Source organism: Eptatretus burgeri, unplaced genomic scaffold (assembly GCF_056783735.1).
Source record: "Eptatretus burgeri isolate ZD-2024b unplaced genomic scaffold, Ebu_testis_v1 Ebu_testis_scaffold_3155, whole genome shotgun sequence".
Taxonomy (NCBI): Eukaryota; Metazoa; Chordata; class Myxini; order Myxiniformes; family Myxinidae; genus Eptatretus; species Eptatretus burgeri.
The window spans coordinates 518,630-540,577 of NW_028225103.1; the positions used below are offsets into that span (position 1 = coordinate 518,630).

The 21,948-nt window shown below is 44.8% G+C and overlaps 1 protein-coding gene across 5 annotated transcripts; it reads right to left on the minus strand.

Moving 5' to 3' along the window:
- Positions 1–405: 405 nt before the first annotated feature.
- Positions 406–20,697, minus strand: LOC147006737 (uncharacterized). Of its 5 annotated transcripts, none has more exons than XM_085868008.1 (8): positions 20,550–20,697; positions 16,989–17,139; positions 15,366–15,527; positions 12,168–12,352; positions 6,623–6,736; positions 6,344–6,518; positions 2,468–6,054; positions 406–2,318 (listed from the first exon to the last, which is right to left on the minus strand). In XM_085868008.1, the coding sequence occupies exons 2-8, from the start codon at positions 17,050–17,052 to the stop codon at positions 2,256–2,258; spliced, it is 4,350 nt and encodes a 1,449-aa protein (XP_085724134.1). In that variant the 5' UTR covers positions 17,053–17,139; positions 20,550–20,697; the 3' UTR covers positions 406–2,255. The 5 variants fall into 5 exon arrangements, with proteins under 5 accessions (XP_085724134.1, XP_085724135.1, XP_085724133.1 ...); XM_085868009.1 differs by having other exon boundaries at positions 20,545–20,616; XM_085868007.1 differs by having other exon boundaries at positions 20,468–20,594.
- Positions 20,698–21,948: the final 1,251 nt, after the last annotated feature.

Consider the following 21,948-nt stretch of genomic DNA (forward strand, 5'->3'; position numbering starts at 1 on the left):
GAGCGGAGGGAGGAAGGGACCGCCCACTGGGAGTGGAGCGAAGGGAGGAAGGGGGTGGAGCGGAGGGAGGAAGGGACCGCCCACTGGGGGTGGAGCGGAGGGAGGAAGGGACCGCCCACTGGGGGTGGAGCGAAGGGAGGAAGGGACCGCCCACTGGGGGTGGAGCGAAGGGAGGAAGAACCTTTTGCGATGATCATCCCAACCTGCTTATTCATTCATTTAAATGCTTTTTCTACCTGTTCAAGTTAAGGTAAGAAAATGAATTCTCATCTTACAAAATGGAAAAGGGTAGTTGGACTTCAGATGTAATTCATAATTTATATTCGTCTATAAATAACGACAATCAGATTAAAGTTCCAAGTTACATTTAAGGAGGAAAGTAATCAAAGATTCAGGCTGAAACAATTGGGAAAAACAAACAATTTAATGGTTAACACCTGTACACCTGATCATGAGGACGTACAAAGAATAAACTCCGACAGGTGATGTGAACAACTTCCTACAAGCGGAATAACAAGCACAGTTATAGGAATAAAGATATCCCGAAGTTTGAGAAACAAAATAGAATTCCATTTCATTTTTACACTTTTAATAAATAAAAATGAATTGTGTGTGTGTGTTTGAGTGTATTCATGTGATTGTGTGTGTTTGAGTGTATTCATGTGGTTTTGTGTGTGTTTGAGTGTGTCCATATGGTTGGGTATATGAGTTTGTGTGCGTACACGCATGTGTTTGAGTGTGACCATATGGTTGGGTGTATGAGTTTGTGTGCGTGCATACGTGTGTCCATATGGTTGTGTGTATGTATGTGTGTATTTGTTTGTGTGCATGCATGCGTATGTTTGAGAGTGTGTGTGTATTTACCTCCATTTTGGAAAAGGATCATGTTTGTTCGAGCAAGTTGTGAAGTTTTCTTGTTCTCAGAGTTTTGTTCCGATGGATATTTTCAGGATCGTCACTGAACCCAAGGCAGTCTCCAACTGCAGTTAATTTGTCATAATATTCATTCCCAGGGATGGTTTTTAAAAGGTTTTTTTTTTTGGGGGGGGGGGTTTATGGTACCTAACAACCTCTTGAAAGTGGCCAACATCACATTTGCACGCGGTGCTTTTACAATCTATTATTTTACAATCGATAGAGGACGATAGAGGACGTTCTTTTAAGGGTTAAATGATAGATGCAATCAATTTTAAGAATCTTGAACATGAAGAACCCGAAAGAGTGAAAAACAGATGATTGTCAATAGTTAACAGTTCAGTCCTCCTGAGATAGGCCAAGAGCGTTTTTAAAGGAAGACCGACAACTTAACTCACCTGTGATTGCACACCTGAAACCGCTGACGTGTTCCATTGCGCTGTGCTTTGGATTGATTGCGTCGCTGTGATTGGCTGGTGTTATCTGCATTTATTGAAGAAGCCCGTGACACTTTTTATCATTTTCCCTGCCGAGGAATGATGAAACGGTTCACAGGGAGAGGCCTCGGTGGAATCGGCTTTCCCACCGAGCAATCACATTACCGGAACTCGCCTCCAGGGCGAAAAAAAACCCCGCCGTCTCGTGCTTGACGAGCTGGGGCAGGGATAATAATGGCTATTTATAGTCACTATGGCTTTGCGCTTTCACATTTGGAACCAATTTTTAATTAGTTCCTCCATTTTCTCAATAATAATGGAAGATTGAGGAACACACACACACACACACACACACACACACACACACACACACACACATCCACAGAATTGCAAAACCCCATGTCCCACTGCATGGGGGAACAGGCCAGTAAAAACCTGAGTACGTGTCTGAACACAACAATGGGTGAAACAAATCAACCAAATGGTGATTCAGCTCCTCCAGTACGAGGTGAGATCTGTGTATCAAAAACAAAACAATTAAATGTTTATATATATTCAACAAAATGCTTCATCCAAGTGTTTTCAACGTTTCGTGACGTGGGCGATAGTTGTGATGAGGCCCCAGAAGAGTGTACTTTGACGTGCGGTTCGAAAGATGAACGAACATGAAAAACATGGAGAGAGACAAGTTTCTCCTCCGTAAGGAAACAAAAGGTGTTATTTCATTGAAAGCTAAACACACCAAAAGCGAATTGATAACTTGCAACGAAACACTAAACCACCTGTTCCGAGAACTCAGGCATCGATAAACCCGATGAAAGTGGACTTTCAAGAAACCGTGGCTTATTTGACTCGGAATCCGTTTCCATGCCAATGTCCAAAACCAATTTGGTTTGAAATTTGTTAGGTTTCGAAAACCACTAGGTCCAGGGTGAAAATCTCTCCGGGGATGCCCAACCCGATTACCTGCACGGGCACACACCATTGAGGCAGAGAAGGTGAGCCCACACAGGTCAGGGGAAGGTGCAAAAGAATCCACACTCGAATAAGTGAAGATGAAATACATATTGAGGAATGACATGATGTAAAGAGAGCAGGTAAAGTTCAGACCTTACCACATGACCGTAGAACTGCCTCCCGTTGGGATCTTTGACGGCAAAGGGCAAGTATGTGGGAGCAGGTAAACCAGATATAGAACACCATAGATCCAACAGTTTTGGGGCTCTCGGTGACACCTTCGGGTAGGTGTGATCCCACACGTGTGACTCCATCGGGTAGTTGTGATCCCACATGTGTGACTCCATCGGGTAGTTGTGATCCCACCTGTGTGACTCCATCGGGTAGTTGTGATCCCACATGTGTGACTCCATCGGGTAGTTGTGATCACACATGTGTGACTCCATCGGGTAGTTGTGATCCCACCTGTGTGACTCCATCGGGTAGTTGTGATCCCACCTGTGTGACTCCATCGGGTAGTTGTGATCACACATGTGTGACTCCATCGGGTAGTTGTTATCCCTCACGTGTGACTCCATCGGGAAGGAGTGATCGGACACGAGTGACTCCATCGAGTCGGTGTTATCCCTCACATGTGACTCCATTGGGTAGGATTGATCGGACATGAGTGACTCCATCAGGGAGGTGTGATCCCACATGAGTGACTTCATCAGGGAGGTGTGATCCCACATGAGTGACTCCAACGAGTCTGTGTTATCCCACACGTTTGAATCCGTCTGCTTTTTGTGATCTGACACACGTGACTCGGTCAAGTAGGTGTGATCTGACACATGTGACTCCCTCAAGTAGGTGTTATCCCACAAGTTTGACTCCATCTGCTTTGTGTGATCTGACACGTGTGACTCCATCAGATAGGTGTGATCTGACACGTGTGACTCCATCGGCTTTGTGTGATCCCACACATCTGGCCCCATCTGCTTTGTGTGATCTGACACATGTGAATCCCTCAGGTCGGTGTGATCCCACATGTCTGGCTCCATCGGCTTTGTGTGATCCCACACATCTGGCTCCATCTGCTTTGTGTGATCTGACACATGTGAATCCCTCAGGAAGGTGTGACCCCACATGTCTGTCTCCATTGGCTTTGTGTGATCCCACACATCTGACTCCATCTGCTTTGTGTGATCTGACACATGTGTATCTATCAGGAAGGTGTGATCCCACATGTCTGACTCCATCTGCTTTGTGTGATCTGACATATCTGACTCCATTGACGTCATGAGACCCAGCACATGTGACTCCGGATTCCTGGAACCCAGCACACCTGAATCATTTGGCTTCCTGGGACTCAGCAGGCGTGAATCCATCAGTTTATTGGGATCCGACATGTGCAACTGAATTGACTTTGAGCTATCCGGAAAATGTGGCTCCAATGACTTCATGAGAACTGGGACAGGTGACTTTGGCTTCCTGGGACTAAGCACGTGTGGCTCCATCGGTTGTCTCGGACATAGCATGTCTGACTCCTTCTGCTTCCTGGGACCTTGCACTTGTGACTCCATCAATTTTTTAGGACCAAGCAAGCATGACTCCATCAGTTTCTTGGGACCCTGCACATTTGACTCTTTCAGTTTCCTGGGACTTGGCATGTTTGACTCCATCAACTTTGTGTGATACAGCACGTGTGACTCCATCGGCTTATTGGGACCCGGCGCGTCTGAATCCTTCAGCTTTCTGAGACCCAGCACGCATGAATTCATCAGTTGATTGGGATCCGACATGTGCAACTGAATTGACTTTGAGGTATCCAGCAAATGTGGCTCCATTGACTTCATGAGAACTGGGACAGGTGACTTTGGCTTCCTGGGACTAAGCACGTGTGGTTCCATCGGTTTTCTCGGACATAGCATGTCTGACTCCTTCTGCTTCCTGGGACCTAGCACTTGTGACGCCATCAATTTTTTGGGACCTTGCAAGCATGACTCCATCAGCTTCTTGGGACCCAGCATGTGTGACTCCATTGACTTTGGGGGACCTGGCACATGTGACTCCTTTGGCTTATTGGGACTCGGAACTTGTAATTCCATCAGTTCATTGGGACCCGGCACGTTTGACTCTTTCAGTTTGCTGGGACTTGGCATGTTTGACTCTATCCACTTTGTGTGATACAGCACGTGTGACTCCATCGGCTTTCTGGGACCCGGCGCATCTGAATCCTTCAGCTTCCTGAGACCCAGCAAGTGTGAATTCATCAGTTTATTGGGACTCGACATGTGCAACTGAATTGACTTTGAGGTATCCGGCAAATGTGGCTCCATAGACTTCATGAGACCTGGGATATGTGACTTTGGCTTGCTTGGACTAAGCACATGTGGCTCCATCGGTTGTCTCGGACATCGGATGTCTGACTCCTGCTTCCTGGGACCTAGCACTTGTGACGCCATCAATTTTTTGGGACCTTGCAAGCATGACTCCATCAGCTTCTTGGGACCCAGCGTGTGTGACTCCATTGACTTTGGGGGACCTGCCACATGTGACTCCTTTGGCTTATTGGGACTCTGAACTTGTGATTCCATCAGTTTATTGGGACCATGCACATTTGACTCCATGAGTTCATTGGGACCCTGCACGTTTGAATCTTTCAGTTTGCTGGGACTCGGCATGTTTGACTCCATCCACTTTGTGTGATACAGCACGTATGACTCCATCGGTTTGCTGGGACCCGGCGCATTTGACTCTTTCAGTTTGCTGAGACTTGGCATGTTTGACTCTATCCTCTTTGTGTGATCCAGCACATATGATTCCATTGGTTTGCTGGGACCCGGCACGTCTGAATCCTTCAGCTTCCTGAGACCCAGCACGCGTGATTTCATCAGTTTATTGGGACCCGACATGTGCAACTGAATTGACTTTGAGGTATCCGGCAAATGTGGCTCCATTGACTTCATGAGACCCGGGATATGTGACTTTGGCTTCCTGGGACTAAGCACGTGTGGCTCCATCGGTTTTCTCGGACATAGCACGTCTGACTCCTTCTGCATCCTGGGACCTAGCACTTGTGACTCCATCAATTTTTTGGGACCAAGCAAGCATGACTCCATCAGCTTCTTGGGACCCAGCATGTATGACTCCATTGACTTTGGGGGACCTGGCACATGTGACTCATTTGGCTTATTGGGACTTTGAACTTGTGATTCCATCAGTTCATTGGGACCCGGCACGTTTGACTCTTTCAGTTTGCTGGGACTTGGCATGCGTGACTCTGTCCACTTTGTGTGATACAGTACGTGTGGCTCCATTGGCTTGCTGGGACCCGGCGCGTCTGAATCCTTCAGCTTCCTGGGACTCAGCACTCGTAATTTCATCAGTTTCTTGGGACTCGGCACATGTGACTCCATTGACTTTGAGGGACCCAGCAAATGTGACTCCATTGACTTCATGAGACCCGGGATATGTGACGCTGGCTTCCTGGGATCCAGCACATGTGGCTCCATTGGTTTCCTTCGACATGGCACTTGTGACTCCATAATTTTTTTGAGACCTAGCAAGTGCGACTCCATCAGCTTCCTGGGACCCGGCACGTGTGACTCCATTGGCTCACTGGGACTCAGCACGTGTGACTCAATTGTGACTTCATCGGGCTGGAGGGCTATCTTTGAAGGATTCTTCTCAAATGAGGTGAACCGGTTTGACAGGTTCTTATATGGGATGGCCCATTGTACAAGCATAGAGTAGCCCCAGAGAGCTAAGGGTTTTTTGGGGGGCAGGAGGAAGGAATGAAAATTTGAAGCAGTTGTAAGTATCTGAACATTTCAGTGTTGGGCATGGGCAAAAAAGGAATACTGTGCCCCCCCCCCAATAACAAAGGAATATTGTACCCCCCAGCCCACGAGAACATAACAAATGAATGCTGTACCATCATTCCCCCCACCCCACTCCTCCATAAATCGACTTCTTCACTATCCTTTATTGCATGAATAAAGATCTTCACCACTGTAAACCTTTAGGGGGCTTTAAACAGACATCCCACAAACCTGACAGCTTCTTCAATGCCTCCGCAGCCTTCTGGTGTGATTCAAAAACCACAAAAGCAATACCACAGCTGTGAGTCTGATCTTTGACCATTTGGTGTTGATGAAACACCAACTTTTTCACTACATGACCTGTCACCTTCTCAATCTCCTCCAGGAAGTCCTCTCGACAAGTGTCCTGCACACAGGTGCACAAAATTAGAACCGCTGGGAAAGCTCGAGGCTTAACACATGGAAGCACAGCAACCAAACTGTTCAAAGTCCTTTTCCAAGATGGCCTACCTGGAGAAGGCCTTTGATGAAAAGAGAGCACTTGTCTGAACTAATTTCCACACAAAGTCGGTCTCTCCACCTCGGTTTGTGACTGTGGAGGGTGTTTACGGCATGTTGGGCGTCCTAGGAGATCAGAAGTGCCGGAAGGGTGAAATATCCCTTGATGATCACATGATGATCTTACTAACAATCATATTAAAATACCCAATTTGGTGTATGACCGTCTGTCTTTTTTACCGTGATACATTCGGTCGTTAGGTTCTCCAATCTCAACCAAACTTGACAGGCCGCTTCGAATACCAAAAGTAACAACAACAATAATAGCATAATATTAATGTTATGACAAAACAATTTAATACTAATAATATCCCCTCTCCCCAAGTCTCTCCCAAGGTTTTAGAGGGCAAGGTGAGGGGAAGCATTGAGAGGATGGTGTGAGAAGGGAGGCAGAAAGGACATAAAGCTTTGACAGGGTGGGGTGGGGGTGGTTGCTCAGGCTCAAACTCAGGACCCTGAGATCCCATGTTAGCCACCCTAACGACTTAGCCAACACCAGGCTTTAAAATTTAATTAAGAGGTTAAATTAAATTGTGATTATGATCAAATTGAATTAAGAGGTTTAAATAAAACAACGAAACATCTCGTGAGATGACGGAATCTCACGATATGTGATGGACATCGATTGAATTTTTGCATTAATTAGCAAATTATCTCACCACCTGGATGGAAATTTTAAAAAGAGCTAAATCAGTCTTTCCGCATCGACGTCATGAGTCATGATGCCGAGTTTCAAAACGATCTGTTGAGCCGCCTCCGAGGAGTCGAGAAAAAACAAGTGCTAATGGGCCCACTGATGGAAGGAAGGAAGGAAGGACGGACGGACTGATTGACTGAAGGACATTGTTATGGCTTTCACAGCTCATGTTGCCGTCGTTATGGACGAGCTAACGATTTCAGAAATGTTGGATGGGAATGTGTGCACAGGTGTCACAAACAAGAAACTTGTAATGATGGACCGAGCTCCAAGCAACCCAGGACCAACACTAATGGAACTTTTCACAAGTGTACGGAGCTGAGGATCTTCATAAAGTTGTTCGTAAACTCGATATTTACAAGGAAACAAGGAAATGCAACAAAGGTGGAGGCCATTCAGCCCATCATGCCTGCACGAACACCACACCAATCCATCCACACAAGATCCAAGGAAGAAAATGCAAAAAAAGTTTTTAATGAATGAAATAAAACATTTTCTTTGTTTTTTTATTTTAAAATTTATTTATTATTTTTATTTGTATTTTTATTTAATTTGTATATTTTTTATTTCTTTTTATTATTATTATTATTATTATTATTATTTTCATTATTTTTTGTATTTGTTTTTGTTTCGTGGGATGTTGTACTCCACTACATACAATAGCATTATTAATTCATCTATTTATTTTTTCTGTAGTTTTTGTATTTTTTTTGTTACATGGGATGTTGTACAACAAGCTGTTGTTCATGGGATGAACAACATTCCACCACGTGGAATGGCAGTATTTATTCATCTATTAATTTATTTTTTAGTTTTTGCATTTTATTTATTTTTGATACATGGGATGTTGTACCCCACCACAAAGAATGGCATTATTTATTCATATAAAATTTATTTTGTAGTTTTTGTATTTTTTTTTTTTGGTGACATGGGATGTTGTACCCCACCACATAGAATGGCATTATTTATTCATCGATTTATTTTCCTGTAGTTTTTGCATTTTTATTTTGCCAAAACGAAGTTTTTGCAAGATATGTTGGTCAGCTTGTATGTTTTTATCTTGCCAAAACGAAGTTTTTGCAAGATATGTAAGTCAGCTTGTATGTTTTTTTTTTTGTCTGGAATCACTTATAAAAAATTCTGCAGAGCACAGTTATCATCGGAAATTTTTGTAACTTCGCATATCAGAGGCCTATAGAGGTCCCTTTCAGTACACAAAATTTTGAAGGTCAAGGTCAAAGGTCAAGGTCACTTTGGCGCAAATCAAGGGAGTCGACGAAACCCTTATTTTTTGAGTAATTTTGATCGGATCGTCTTCAAACTTCATGGGAATATAGTTCATGGTGTGGCGCTCAGCTGATTAATTTTTGGTGGCGATTGGCCTTGACCTTCATTTGTTTTTTTTGTTTGTTTGTTTTTTTGGTCTGTAATCACGTATAAATCACTCTGCAGAGCACAGTTGTCATTGGAAATTTTTGTAACTTCGCATATCAGAGGCCTATAGAGGTCCCTTTCAGCGCATAAAATTTTGAAGGTCAAGGTCACTTTGTCGCAAATCAGGGGAGTCGACGAAACCCTTATTTTTTGAGTAATTTTGATCGGATCGTCTTCAAACTTCATGGGAATATAGTTCATGGCCTAGCGCTCAGCTGCTTAATTTTTGGTGGCGATTGGCCTTGACCTTCATGGTTAGCGCCTCAGGTCAAACATATTTGAACCCAAGGTCAAATTTTCAAGTTTTAGGAACCATATCGTGTAGTACCTCAAATTGAACACCTCGATGAGTGCTTTCTAGATATGTCAAGCTTGAGACATTATGACGTCATTTGGTGACGTTATGAGGCAAAAGCATATTTTTCATGGTTACTCTGTAGAACGATTCTCATCGGAATCTCTCGTAGGCAGATATTCCTCAAGGAGTCGCTCCTGGTGGATAGCAGCTCTGTTCACCTCAGTGTGACCTTAAAGAAGTCACACGTGGTCACCTTTTGGCAAGATACGGGTCTTTATTTTATTTTTTGTTTGTCTGTAATCACGTATAAAAAATTATGCAGAGCACAGTTATCATTGGAAATTTTTGGAACTTCGCATATCAGAGGCCTATAGAGGTCCCTTTCAGTACACAAAATTTTGAAGGTCAAGGTCAAAGGTCAAGGTCACTTTGGCGCAAATCAGGGGAGTCGACGAAACCCTTATTTTTTGAGTAATTTTGATCGGATCGTCTTCAAACTTCATGGGAATATAGTTCATGGTGTGGCGCTCAGCTGATTAATTTTTGGTGGCGATTGGCCTTGACCTTCATTTGTTTTTTTTGTTTGTTTGTTTTTTTGGTCTGTAATCACGTATAAATCACTCTGCAGAGCACAGTTGTCATTGGAAATTTTTGTAACTTCGCATATCAGAGGCCTATAGAGGTCCCTTTCAGTGCATAAAATTTTGAAGGTCAAGGTCACTTTGTCGCAAATCAGGGGAGTCGACGAAACCCTTATTTTTTGAGTAATTTTGATCGGATCGTCTTCACACTTCATGGGAATATAGTTCATGGCCTAGCGCTCAGCTGCTTAATTTTTGGTGGCGATTGGCCTTGACCTTCATGGTTAGCGCCTCAGGTCAAACATATTTGAACCCAAGGTCAAATTTTCAAGTTTTAGGAACCATATCGTGTAGTACCTCAAATTGAACACCTCGATGAGTGCTTTCTAGATATGTCAAGCTTGAGACATTATGACGTCATTTGGTGACGTTATGAGGCAAAAGCATATTTTTCATGGTTACTCTGTAGAACGATTCTCATCGGAATCTCTCGTAGGCAGATATTCCTCAAGGAGTCGCTCCTGGTGGATAGCAGCTCTGTTCACCTCAGTGTGACCTTAAAGAAGTCACACGTGGTCACCTTTTGGCAAGATACGGGTCTTTATTTTATTTTTTTGTTTGTCTGTAATCACGTATAAAAAATTATGCAGAGCACAGTTATCATTGGAAATTTTTGGAACTTCGCATATCAGAGGCCTATAGAGGTCCCTTTCAGCGCATAAAATTTTGAAGGTCAAGGTCAAAGGTCAAGGTCACTTTGTCGCAAATCAGGGGAGTCGACGAAACCCTTATTTTTTGAGTAATTTTGATCGGATCGTCTTCAAACTTCATGGGAATATAGTTCATGGTCTGGCGCTCAGCTGATTAATTTTTGGTGGCGATTGGCCTTGACCTTCATGGTTAGCGCCTGAGGTCAAACATATTTGAACCCAAGGTCAAATTTTCAAGTTTTAGGAACCATATCGTGTAGTACCTCAAATTGAACACCTCGATGAGTGCTTTCTAGATATGTCAAGCTTGAGACATTATGACGTCATTTGGTGATGTTATGAGGCAAAAGCATATTTTTCATGGTTACTCTGCAGAACGATTCTCATCGGAATCTCTCGTAGGCAGATATTCCTCAAGGAGTCGCTCCTGGTGGATAGCAGCTCTGTTCACCTCAGTGTGACCTTAAAGAAGTCACACGTGGTCACCTTTTGGCAAGATACGGGTCACCATGCGGCTGACATTGGTGTATTTTTGTGTTACATGGGATGTTGTACACCACCACATAGAATGGCATTATTTATTCATCAATTTATTTAATTTGTAGTTTTTGTATTTTTTTTGGTGACATGGGATGTTGCACCCCACCACATAGAATGGCATTATTTATTCATCTATTTATTGATTTTGTCGTTTTTGTATATATTTTTTTGTTACATGAGATGTACCCCACCACATAGAATGGCATTATTTATTAATCTATTTATTTTTTCTGTAGTTTTTGTATTTGTTTTTGTTACATGGGATGTTGTACCCCACTACATTGAATGGCATTATTTATTCATCTATTTATTGATTTTGTCGTTTTGGTATTTTTTTTTGTGACATGGGATGTTGTACCCCACCACATAGAATGGCATTATTTATTCATCTATTTGTTTATTTTGTAATTTTTGTATTTTATTTATTTTTGTTACATGGGATGTTGTACCCCACTACATAGAATGGCATTATTTATTCATCAATAAATTTATTTTGTAGTCTTTGTATTTTTATTTTTTTTGGTTACATGAGATGTTGTACCCCACCACAGAGAATGGCATTATTAATTCATCTATAAATTTATTTTGTAGTCTGTATTTTTTTTTGGTTACATGGGATGTTGTACCCCACCACAGAGAATGGCATTATATATTTATCTCTTTTTTTTCTGTCGTGTTTATATTTGTTTTTGTTGCATGGGATGTTGTGCCCCACTACATACAATGGCATTATTTATTCATCCATATATTTTTTCTGTAGTTTTTGTATATTTTTTTTTATCACATGGGATGTTGTACCCCACCACATAGAATGGCATTATTTATTCATCTATTTATTTATTTTGTAGTTTTTGTATTTTTATTTTTGGTTACGTGGGATGTTGTACCCCACTACAAATAATGGCATTATTTATTCATCTATATATTTTTTAGTTTTTTTTGGTTACATGGGATGTTGTACCACAATACATATAATACATACATATGTATGTATTACATATAATAGTGGCAGAGCACACCTGAGTTGAGTACAGGGATGGGTAAGGTTTGCTCAGTGGATTTAATTTAGGGATGGAGGAGTGGAAAGAGGTGGGGGGAGGGGTGGAAGTTGGTACAGGCCTACAGGCAAATTGTCATATACCTAGTGCTGAAGCACAGGACGTACTACGTCGTATGTAGACGGTCCTTAAACAGTTATTATCCCGAGACTACTTGCTCTCCTTCACCACATCCAAACCTCCTGATTGGTGTAAGTGACGAAAGCGTGGCCACAGTGTCCCCCCTCAAATTTCATCAGGAGGCAGAACTTGTACACCAGACCGACACTTAGAAACAGCGACATAAGTTGATCTTCAAGCACATAGTATGGGATGTTCCTGATCAAGACCTCACAGCCACGAGGAGGTGGAGGACCCTTCCAGCCTGGAAAAAAAACACAACCAAAAATTTTTTTTGTTGTTGTATCAATAAACTGTATTATAAATCAGGCTTCCTGATGCATGACCAATAAACTGAGGTTCGAAGATGAATGAGGGTAACATTAATTTATTTATTTGTAATTACCAAATAGAATGTTATTCTCAGGTTTATCAAACATACTGTTACGAATTTGGAATTCAATTGCACACAACATACAGGTTCCCTTCGTCAGCGATGTCGATAAGTGCATGTTCCCAAGATAGCTCACCTTCCATTGTTTAAATGTTTTGAAATCGATTAGATGCGCTGCGGATCGATTTAATAGTTAGCGAGCGAACAATGGAGACGTCCCTCCCCCTCTTCTGCGAAGAGGAAGAAGAACCCTGCCATCCCGTGACGTCAACAACTCCCTCCCACCCATGGTTGAGCGGGGGGTGGATCACGAGGGCATGAGTCACGCCGGGTGCGGGGGAGGTGGTGGGAAGAATAACGGGGAGATCCTTTCTTTGTTCATGAGGGAGTCCCCTGGTAGGGCTGAGTTCGTGGGCTGAGTTCGTGGGAGTCCTGTGGTAGGGCTGAGTTCGTGGGCTGAGTTCGTGGGAGTCCCGTGGTTTGGGCTGAGTTCATGGGCTGAATTCGTGAAAGTCCCGTGTAAAGAGTTTGTGGGAGTCCCGTGGCAGAGTTCGTGAAGAGTCCCATTCTGAATCTCGTGTGCAGAGTTCGTGTGCTGAGTCCCATGGGAGGAGTAAGCTTTTTTTTTGCTTCGGAGAGAGCAGTCGTTCAGCAGGCCATTGGGTCCTGCTTGGCTTGCTTGGCTTGAGGCCTTCGGAAGTTTTTGCTTCGGCTGGCTCAGTGAGCTTCGGCTGCTGCTTTGTTTTGGAAAGAACTTGAGCCAGTTGTTCGGTTCGATCTGCGAGTGGAGGCTTCTTCCTCTCCTTCCTCTTCTTCTTGGTTCGTGGAGCTTTTTGTTCTCCATTTTGTTTCCCGGATTGGTGCGACGCATCGGCCTCTTCTTGGAGTTGGATCCTCGGGGAAGCGACGATCGACAGGAAGGATCGGCACCTCGTCTCACCGGCAGGTGTTGAGAAGCGCGGGAGGATTCACAGGAGCTTGGGAAAGATCGCGGCGATTGGATCCAGCTCGCTCTCACTGGAGCCCGGTTCCGGACAAGTTGAAGACCACACGAGGTGGAAAGGTTCGAGTCAAGCTCTGAGTTTCAGCTCACCTGTCCTCCGAGCTGGAGCTCGTGATTAAAGGCCTCAGCCACCGTTTCTTGTGTGTGTGTGTGTGTGTGTGTGTGTGTGTGTGTGTGTGTGTGTGTGTGTGTGTGTGTGTGTGCGCGCGCGCGCGCGTACGTGTGTCCGTGGGCCCGTCTAATAAGTAGGAACTGCTGAAAAGTATAAGTGACTGTACATAATAAGTCGACGGTTGTAGTTCTTTTGTCGTGCTTTTGTTGCTTGTATAATTGCATACGTGTTTTGCCTTATTTAATTGCATACGTGTTTCATTATAATAAATGTCCTTGTGTGAATGTAAACCTGCTCGTTGCGTCCATTCCCTCATTGAATGAACATTTCGTGTGTTTGGAGTTAGAAAGCCGTTGGTTTGCCGTAATAGGGGGACATTTGGACCGACGGTTCTCGGCGATTACGCCGCTCGGAATCGCGCACGGACAAGCTCGCCTCGGCGGTTTGTTCTGTACGAGTTCCGTCGAGGGTGGAATACCCCGGTAGTTGGAACACGTGGGTATTTAGGTAAATTTAAGATTGGCAATCGACCCTACCCCCATGTGATCTGCCGATTGGCGTATTTCGGTGCTTGTACAAGGACCCGTCGCTCGGAGTTATCCGGGTGGCGACCTATATTCTGGGCGATCGGTTGGGCCGACTCGACTTGCGGCTCCGTTCAGAGCGGTCGGTCGGCGGCTGACCCCTGGCCAGTAACAATACTATTGCAGCTGCCGGTGGTTCCCGTTTCTCAGTTCGAATGCGCAGGTCACATCAAAGCGACCACAGCAGTCAGGTGAGTCCATGGTCGTGGGACGGATCACAGTCATTTCACTTCTGATACCGTGCCCCTGGGACCACAGAGCCACCGAAGTGCTATGCCAATCGGTGTCACATGACTGATATAATTAGGCCGAGCAACCAAAGTGACGTGACTTCTATGCCCTGAAGACTTTACCAATGGTCCCCTCAAATGGTCTTTAAAATCCACCATATGAAGCCACCAGGACAGTCGGAATTCACCCGAGACCAAGTATCTTTAACTCTGACCAATGGCACTGGAAGGGGGAGGGGGAGGGAAGAGGAAGAGGAAGCAATGCAGAAACAGTAGTGTGTATGTAATAAATAGATGAACCCCCTTCCCACCAACTGCTCATTCCCACCCATGCACCAACTAAGAAATGGCACGTCCTTAATTAGCCTGTGCTTAAGGGCAAAGGCATTGTTGAGCAGGCCCCCTACAAAAAATGGTGAATTAAGACCAGGTTGAGGGACAGCGAGGTGGCCGAGGATGGTGCCTGATGAAGGATATAATTAAATAAGGCCGTTAATAATTATCTTCACAAGGGGCGTTTTAATGAACCCAAACACCCAATTTACACTCTTGCACTCCCTTCGAGTTCCCTTTGTGTGCATGCAAAGTTTCAGGCTGCGAGGTTTCATGGTTTTGTAGTTATGGAGGAGACACACAAACACACACACACACACACACACACACACACACACACACACACACACACACACACACACACACATGCACACTGATATTTGTTAGTATTGATACATTTAGGGGTTTAAAGTACTTGTGTTGCCTGTGGTAGGTGTATGGGTATGTGAGAGATGTTTATCATTTCATCTCTGCTCAACGAAGATATATAAACCAAAGATATGGGGACACTCCAGGCACGCATGGGCTACACTCCTGCACTTCTGTGAGCCAACCTGGATTTCGATAGGATGTGCAATAACGAACAATGTTCCCATTTCCAACAACATAAGAAAATCCTCACCGGGTGGCGGCCCAAACATCCGCTGTCCTCTGTTCCAGATCATGTCGTATTCAGCCAAGTTCACGACCTTTTTATACAACTTCAAGTTGTTGTTTTGTTGTTGCAAGTTGTTCGGACCTCGAGAGAAATACATCCTTTGATGTTTCAGATGAGGAGCAGCAGCTGTACGGAGAGAAAGCAAATAACACAGAGGCCTTTTCTGAGAAGTGGACACAGTGATGGTCTCTGTGGTTACAGTGGTGGTTTGCAGTGGTGTTTATGGATACAGCGGCGGTCTTTATGGGTACAGTGGTGGTTTACAGTGATGTCTATGGATATAGTGGTGGTCTTTATGGGTACAGTGGTGGTCTCTATGGGTACAGTGGTGGTTTACAGTGATGTCTATGGAGATAGTGGTGGTCTTTATGGGTACAGTGGTGGTTTGCAGTGATGTCTATGGATATAGCGGTGGTCTTTATGGGTACAGTGGTGGTTTACAGTGATGTCTATGGATATAGCGGAAGTCCTTATGGGTACAGTGGTGGTCTATGGATACAGTGGTGGTTTACAGTGGTGTCTATGGATATAACGGTGGTTTTTATGGGTACAGTGGTGCTCTCTAATGGTACAGTGGTGGCTTACAGTGGTCTATGGCTATAGCGGCGGTCTTTATGGGAACAGTGGTGGTCTCTATGGGTACAGTGGTGGCTTACAGTGATGTCTATGGCTATAGTGGCGGTCTTTATGGGAACAGTGGTGGTCTCTATGGGTACATTGGTGGTTTACAGTGATGTCTATGGATATAGCGGCGGTCTTTACGAGTACAGTGGTGGTTTCTATGGGTACAGTGGTAGTATCCACAGTGGTGGTTTCGATGGATATAGCGGTGGTTTCTATGGATACAGTGGTAGTTTCTATGGGTTAAGTGGTTATCTTTAAGGTGAATGGATTTGGAGTCGAGCCATCAGGGAGTCCAGCTCGTCTCAGTTTGGCTGCATCACTATGGGATTGTCGCTCGGTAAAACCAGACTGAATCATGAAAGGAGAACACAAACACAAATTAATTTTTTTTCTGAAAATCATTAATGACGGTCTAATTTGAAGGAGAAGAAAATGTAAATATTTTTGCCAATCACAAAGTACCGATAAAAGCCTTCAGGTGTCGATTTTTTCCAGTGATGTCACACCTTGAACTCACCTTGATCCAAATGGAGGGTTCCCCAAAGCAACAGGGTATTTCGAGCTCGGATTCCGATACTGATTACACTATCGTGAGCAACTCTGAAGGTCCTCAGTGTGTTTAAAATGATCAGTGGGATTTTGAAGAAACTACTGGAGATAAAATTTTCAGTATTTTCTTGTACAGATAAATTTCTCTTGTACAGTATTTTCAGGTGGTCCCAGGAAATGGCAACAGGTGTTCGATCCGCCCGTGCGTATGCGCCGGTAGCTCGGTGCAGATGGTGACGCGGTTTCGAGCGACGGCCGTTTAGTCCGCTTCATCACGGGGATGGCATCCTCTCTCGACCGTGCGGACGAGCACAAGATCTCGCCGTCTCTGCTGTTTCATACCGGCGTGCCGCAACACGTTCAGAGCACGAAAGCAAACACGTTGAAGGCCCGATCCACACTTGGCTCTTTCACCTGGTCCGGCCCCGACAATACGTGTCCACTCTCTCCGTTTCTCACTCTCATTCTCTTCCCTCATTACACGGGGTCCTTCGGAAGGACCGTGAGCCCAACTTGCCTACTCCACTCGGTTAATCGTTCGGTGGAGAGAACGAGTTGATTGTTTCTGGGGTGGAAACAAAATAAATAAATAAATACTTTTTAAGGAAACATAACAAACACACAAGGCCTCGACTTGAGGGAAGGAAACACCACAAACACACAAGGCCTCAACTTCAGGGAGGGAAACATAACAAACACACAAGGCCTCGACTTCAGGGAAGGAAACATAACAAACACACAAGGCCTCGACTTCAGGGAAGGAAACATAACAAACACACAAGGCCTCGACTTCAGGGAGGGAAACACAACAAACACACAAGGCCTCGACTTCGGGGAAGGAAACATAACAAACACACAAGGCCTCGACTTCAGGGAAGGAAACATAACAAACACACAACACCTCAACTTCAGGGAAGGAAACACAACAAACACACAAGGCCTCGACTTCAGGGAAGGAAACATAACAAACACACAAGGCCTCGACTTCAGGGAAGGAAACATAACAAACACACAAGGCCTCGACTTCAGGGAAGGAAACATAACAAACACACAAGGCCTCGACTTCAGGGAAGGAAACACAACAAACACACAAGGCCTCGACTTCAGGGAAGGAAACACAACAAACACACAAGGCCTCGACTTCAGGGAAGGAAACACAACAAACACACAAGGCCTCGACTTCAGGGAAGTAAAACACAACAAACACACAAGGCCTCGACTTCAGGGAAGGAAACATAACAAACACACAAGGCCTCGACTTCAGGGAAGGAAACATAACAAACACACAACACCTCAACTTCAGGGAAGGAAACACAACAAACACACAAGGCCTCGACTTCAGGGAAGGAAACATAACAAACACACAAGGCCTCGACTTCAGGGAAGGAAACATAACAAACACACAAGGCCTCGACTTCAGGGAAGGAAACACAACAAACACACAAGGCCTCGACTTCAGGGAAGGAAACATAACAAACACACAAGGCCTTGACTTCAGGGAAGGAAACATAACAAACACACAAGGCCTCGACTTCAGGGAAGGAAACACAACAAACACACAAGGCCTCGACTTCAGGGAAGGAAACATAACAAACACACAAGGCCTCGACTTCAGGGAAGGAAACATAACAAACACACAAGGCCTCGACTTCAGGGAAGGAAACATAACAAACACACAAGGCCTCGACTTCAGGGAAAGAAACATCACAAACACACAAGGCCTCGACTTCAGGGAAGGAAATATAACAAACACACAAGGCCTCAACTTCAGGGAAGGAAACATAACAAACACACAAGGCCTCGACTTCAGGGAAGGAAATATAACAAACACACAAGGCCTCAACTTCAGGGAAGGAAACATAACAAACTCACAAGGCCTCGACTTCAGGGAAGGAAACATAACAAACACACAAGGCCTCGACTTCAGGGAAGGAAACATAACAAACACACAAGGCCTCGACTTCAGGGAAGGAAACACAACAAACACACAAGGCCTCGACTTCAGGGAAGGAAACATAACAAACACACAAGGCCTCGACTTCAGGGAAGGAAACATAACAAACACACAAGGCCTCGACTTCAGGGAAGGAAATATAACAAACACACAAGGCCTCGACTTCAGGGAAGGAAACATAACAAACACACAAGGCCTCGACTTCAGGGAAGGAAACATAACAAACACACAAGGCCTCAACTTCAGGGAAGGAAACATAACAAACACACAAGGCCTCGACTTCAGGGAAGGAAACATCACAAACACACAAGGCCTCAACTTCAGGGAAGGAAACATAACAAACACACAAGGCCTCGACTTCAGTGAAGGAAACACAACAAACACACAAGGCCTCGACTTCAGGGAAGGAAACATAACAAACACACAAGGCCTCGACTTCAGGGAAGGAAACATAACAAACACACAAGGCCTCGACTTCAGGGAAGGAAACATAACAAACACACAAGGCCTCGACTTCAGGGAAGGAAATATAACAAACACACAAGGCCTCAACTTCAGGGAAGGAAACATAACAAACACACAAGGCCTCGACTTCAGGGAAGGAAACATAACAAACACACAAGGCCTCGACTTCAGGGAAGGAAACACAACAAACACACAAGGCCTCGACTTCAGGGAAGGAAACATAACAAACACACAAGGCCTCGACTTCAGGGAAGGAAACATAACAAACACACAAGGCCTCGACTTCAGGGAAGGAAATATAACAAACACACAAGGCCTCGACTTCAGGGAAGGAAACATAACAAACACACAAGGCCTCAACTTCAGGGAAGGAAACATAACAAACACACAAGGCCTCGACTTCAGGGAAGGAAACATCACAAACACACAAGGCCTCAACTTCAGGGAAGGAAACATAACAAACACACAAGGCCTCGACTTCAGGGAAGGAAACATAACAAACACACAAGGCCTCAACTTCAGGGAAGGAAACATAACAAACACACAAGGCCTCGACTTCAGGGAAGGAAACATCACAAACACACAAGGCCTCAACTTCAGGGAAGGAAACATAACAAACACACAAGGCCTCGACTTCAGGGAAGGAAACACAACAAACACACAAGGCCTCGACTTCAGGGAAGGAAACATCACAAACACACAAGGCCTCAACTTCAGGGAAGGAAACATAACAAACACACAAGGCCTCAACTTCAGGGAAGGAAACATAACAAACACACAAGGCCTCGACTTCAGGGAAGGAAATATAACAAACACACAAGGCCTCAACTTCAGGGAAGGAAACATAACAAACACACAAGGCCTCGACTTCAGGGAAGGAAACATAACAAACACACAAGGCCTCGACTTCAGGGAAGGAAACATAACAAACACACAAGGCCTCGACTTCAGGGAAGGAAACATCACAAACACACAAGGCCTCAACTTCAGGGAAGGAAACATAACAAACACACAAGGCCTCGACTTCAGGGAAGGAAACACAACAAACACACAAGGCCTCGACTTCAGGGAAGGAAACATAACAAACACACAAGGCCTCGACTTCAGGGAAGGAAACACAACAAACACACAAGGCCTCGACTTCAGGGAAGGAAATATAACAAACACACAAGGCCTCGACTTCAGGGAAGGAAATATAACAAACACACAAGGCCTCGACTTCAGGGAAGGAAATATAACAAACACACAAGGCCTCGACTTCAGGGAAGGAAACATCACAAACACACAAGGCCTCGACTTCAGGGAAGGAAACATAAACACACAAGGCCTCGACTTCAGGGAAGGAAACATAACAAACACACAAGGCCTCAACTTCAGGGAAGGAAATATCTAATTAATGTTAAAACAAATAAAAGGAAAAACTTTTTTTTTAAGGGAAACGCTGATTATTATCGGCACCGGATGATTTAATTACTTTTTCAAATAATAAAAGATAAATTTATCCTTTTAAAACAGGAAGGGTCTGAATAATGAAAACGTCGTGATAAACACCCGACCGGAAGTGACGTTGGTCGACGGAAACTTCCTTCAAAAATACACGTGATGTATTTACGGGGAAAAATAATGACAAAAAATAAATTTCCCGCTGATTTATTTGGTTCCGATTAAAAGAGCGATGACGATCGGGTGAAGTCCGTGAGTTCAGTCTGCGCTGAGAGCGTTTGCGTCCGCTCGGCGTGATGACGTCATGATGACGATAACACGCACGGGGAATCACGTTTCTGTGCGTAACGAATGAAGTCACGAGTTGGCGACCTCTGAACCATCGAGCCGACCACGGGTAACTGTTTCCAACACTTCAAGGATCTCCCTGTGAACATGACCCGCCGTGGAATCTCCACAGGAATAATCACCTGAAAATCTTAAACTACTGAAAGACTTTTAACCAAATGACGAAGCTTTGTGGGCAAATCACTTCGTCATCACCGACAGGTCACTGGTCTCTCTGTCTTCCACCTCCTTTATGGTCTTGCCGTGGTTTGTCCCCTCCCAGGTTCATGCAGGGATCACACGGTCCACCATGAACCCCCTCCCCCCTCCTGGTGAAACCATCGAAATCCAGGATCACTGTTCACCTCCTCTCATTGGTGGAACCAAGTTCCACATCGTCTTCAATCTCATTGCTCCTCCGGGTGAAGACAGCTGGTCATCTCCGTCTCAGATCGTCCAAAACCATCATGGAGTCTCATAAACACAAATCACTCCTCCTTCCAATTATCCAGTTTTCCCTCCTTGGAGCTTCCCTCTGTGCCCATCTTGTCCACTCCATGTACCCTCTGTGCCCATCTTGTCCACTCCATGTACCCTCTGTGCCCATCTTGTCCACTCCATGTACCCTCTGTGCCCATCTTGTCCACTCCATGTACCCTCTGTGCCCATCTTGTCCACTCCATGTACCCTCTGTGCCCATCTTGTCCACTCCATGTACCCTCTGTGCCCATCTTGTCCACTCCATGTACCCTCTGTGTCCATCTTGTCCACTCCATGTACCCACTGTGTCCATCTTGTCCACTCCATGTACCCTCTGTGCCCATCTTGTCCACTCCATGTACCCTCTGTGTCCATCTTGTCCACTCCATGTACCCTCTGTGCCCATCTTGTCCACTCCATGTACCCTCTGTGTCCATCTTGTCCACTCCATGTACCCTCTGTGCCCATATTGTCCACTCCATGTACCCTCTGTGTCCATCTTGTCCACTCCATGTACCCTCTGTGCCCATCTTGTCCACTCCATGTACCCTCTGTGTCCATATTGTCCACTCCATGTACCCTCTGTGTCCATATTGTCCACTCCATGTACCTTCTGTGTCCATCTTATCCACTCCATGTACCCTCTGTGTCCATATTGTCCACTCCATGTACCCTCTGTGTCCATATTGTCCACTCCATGTACCT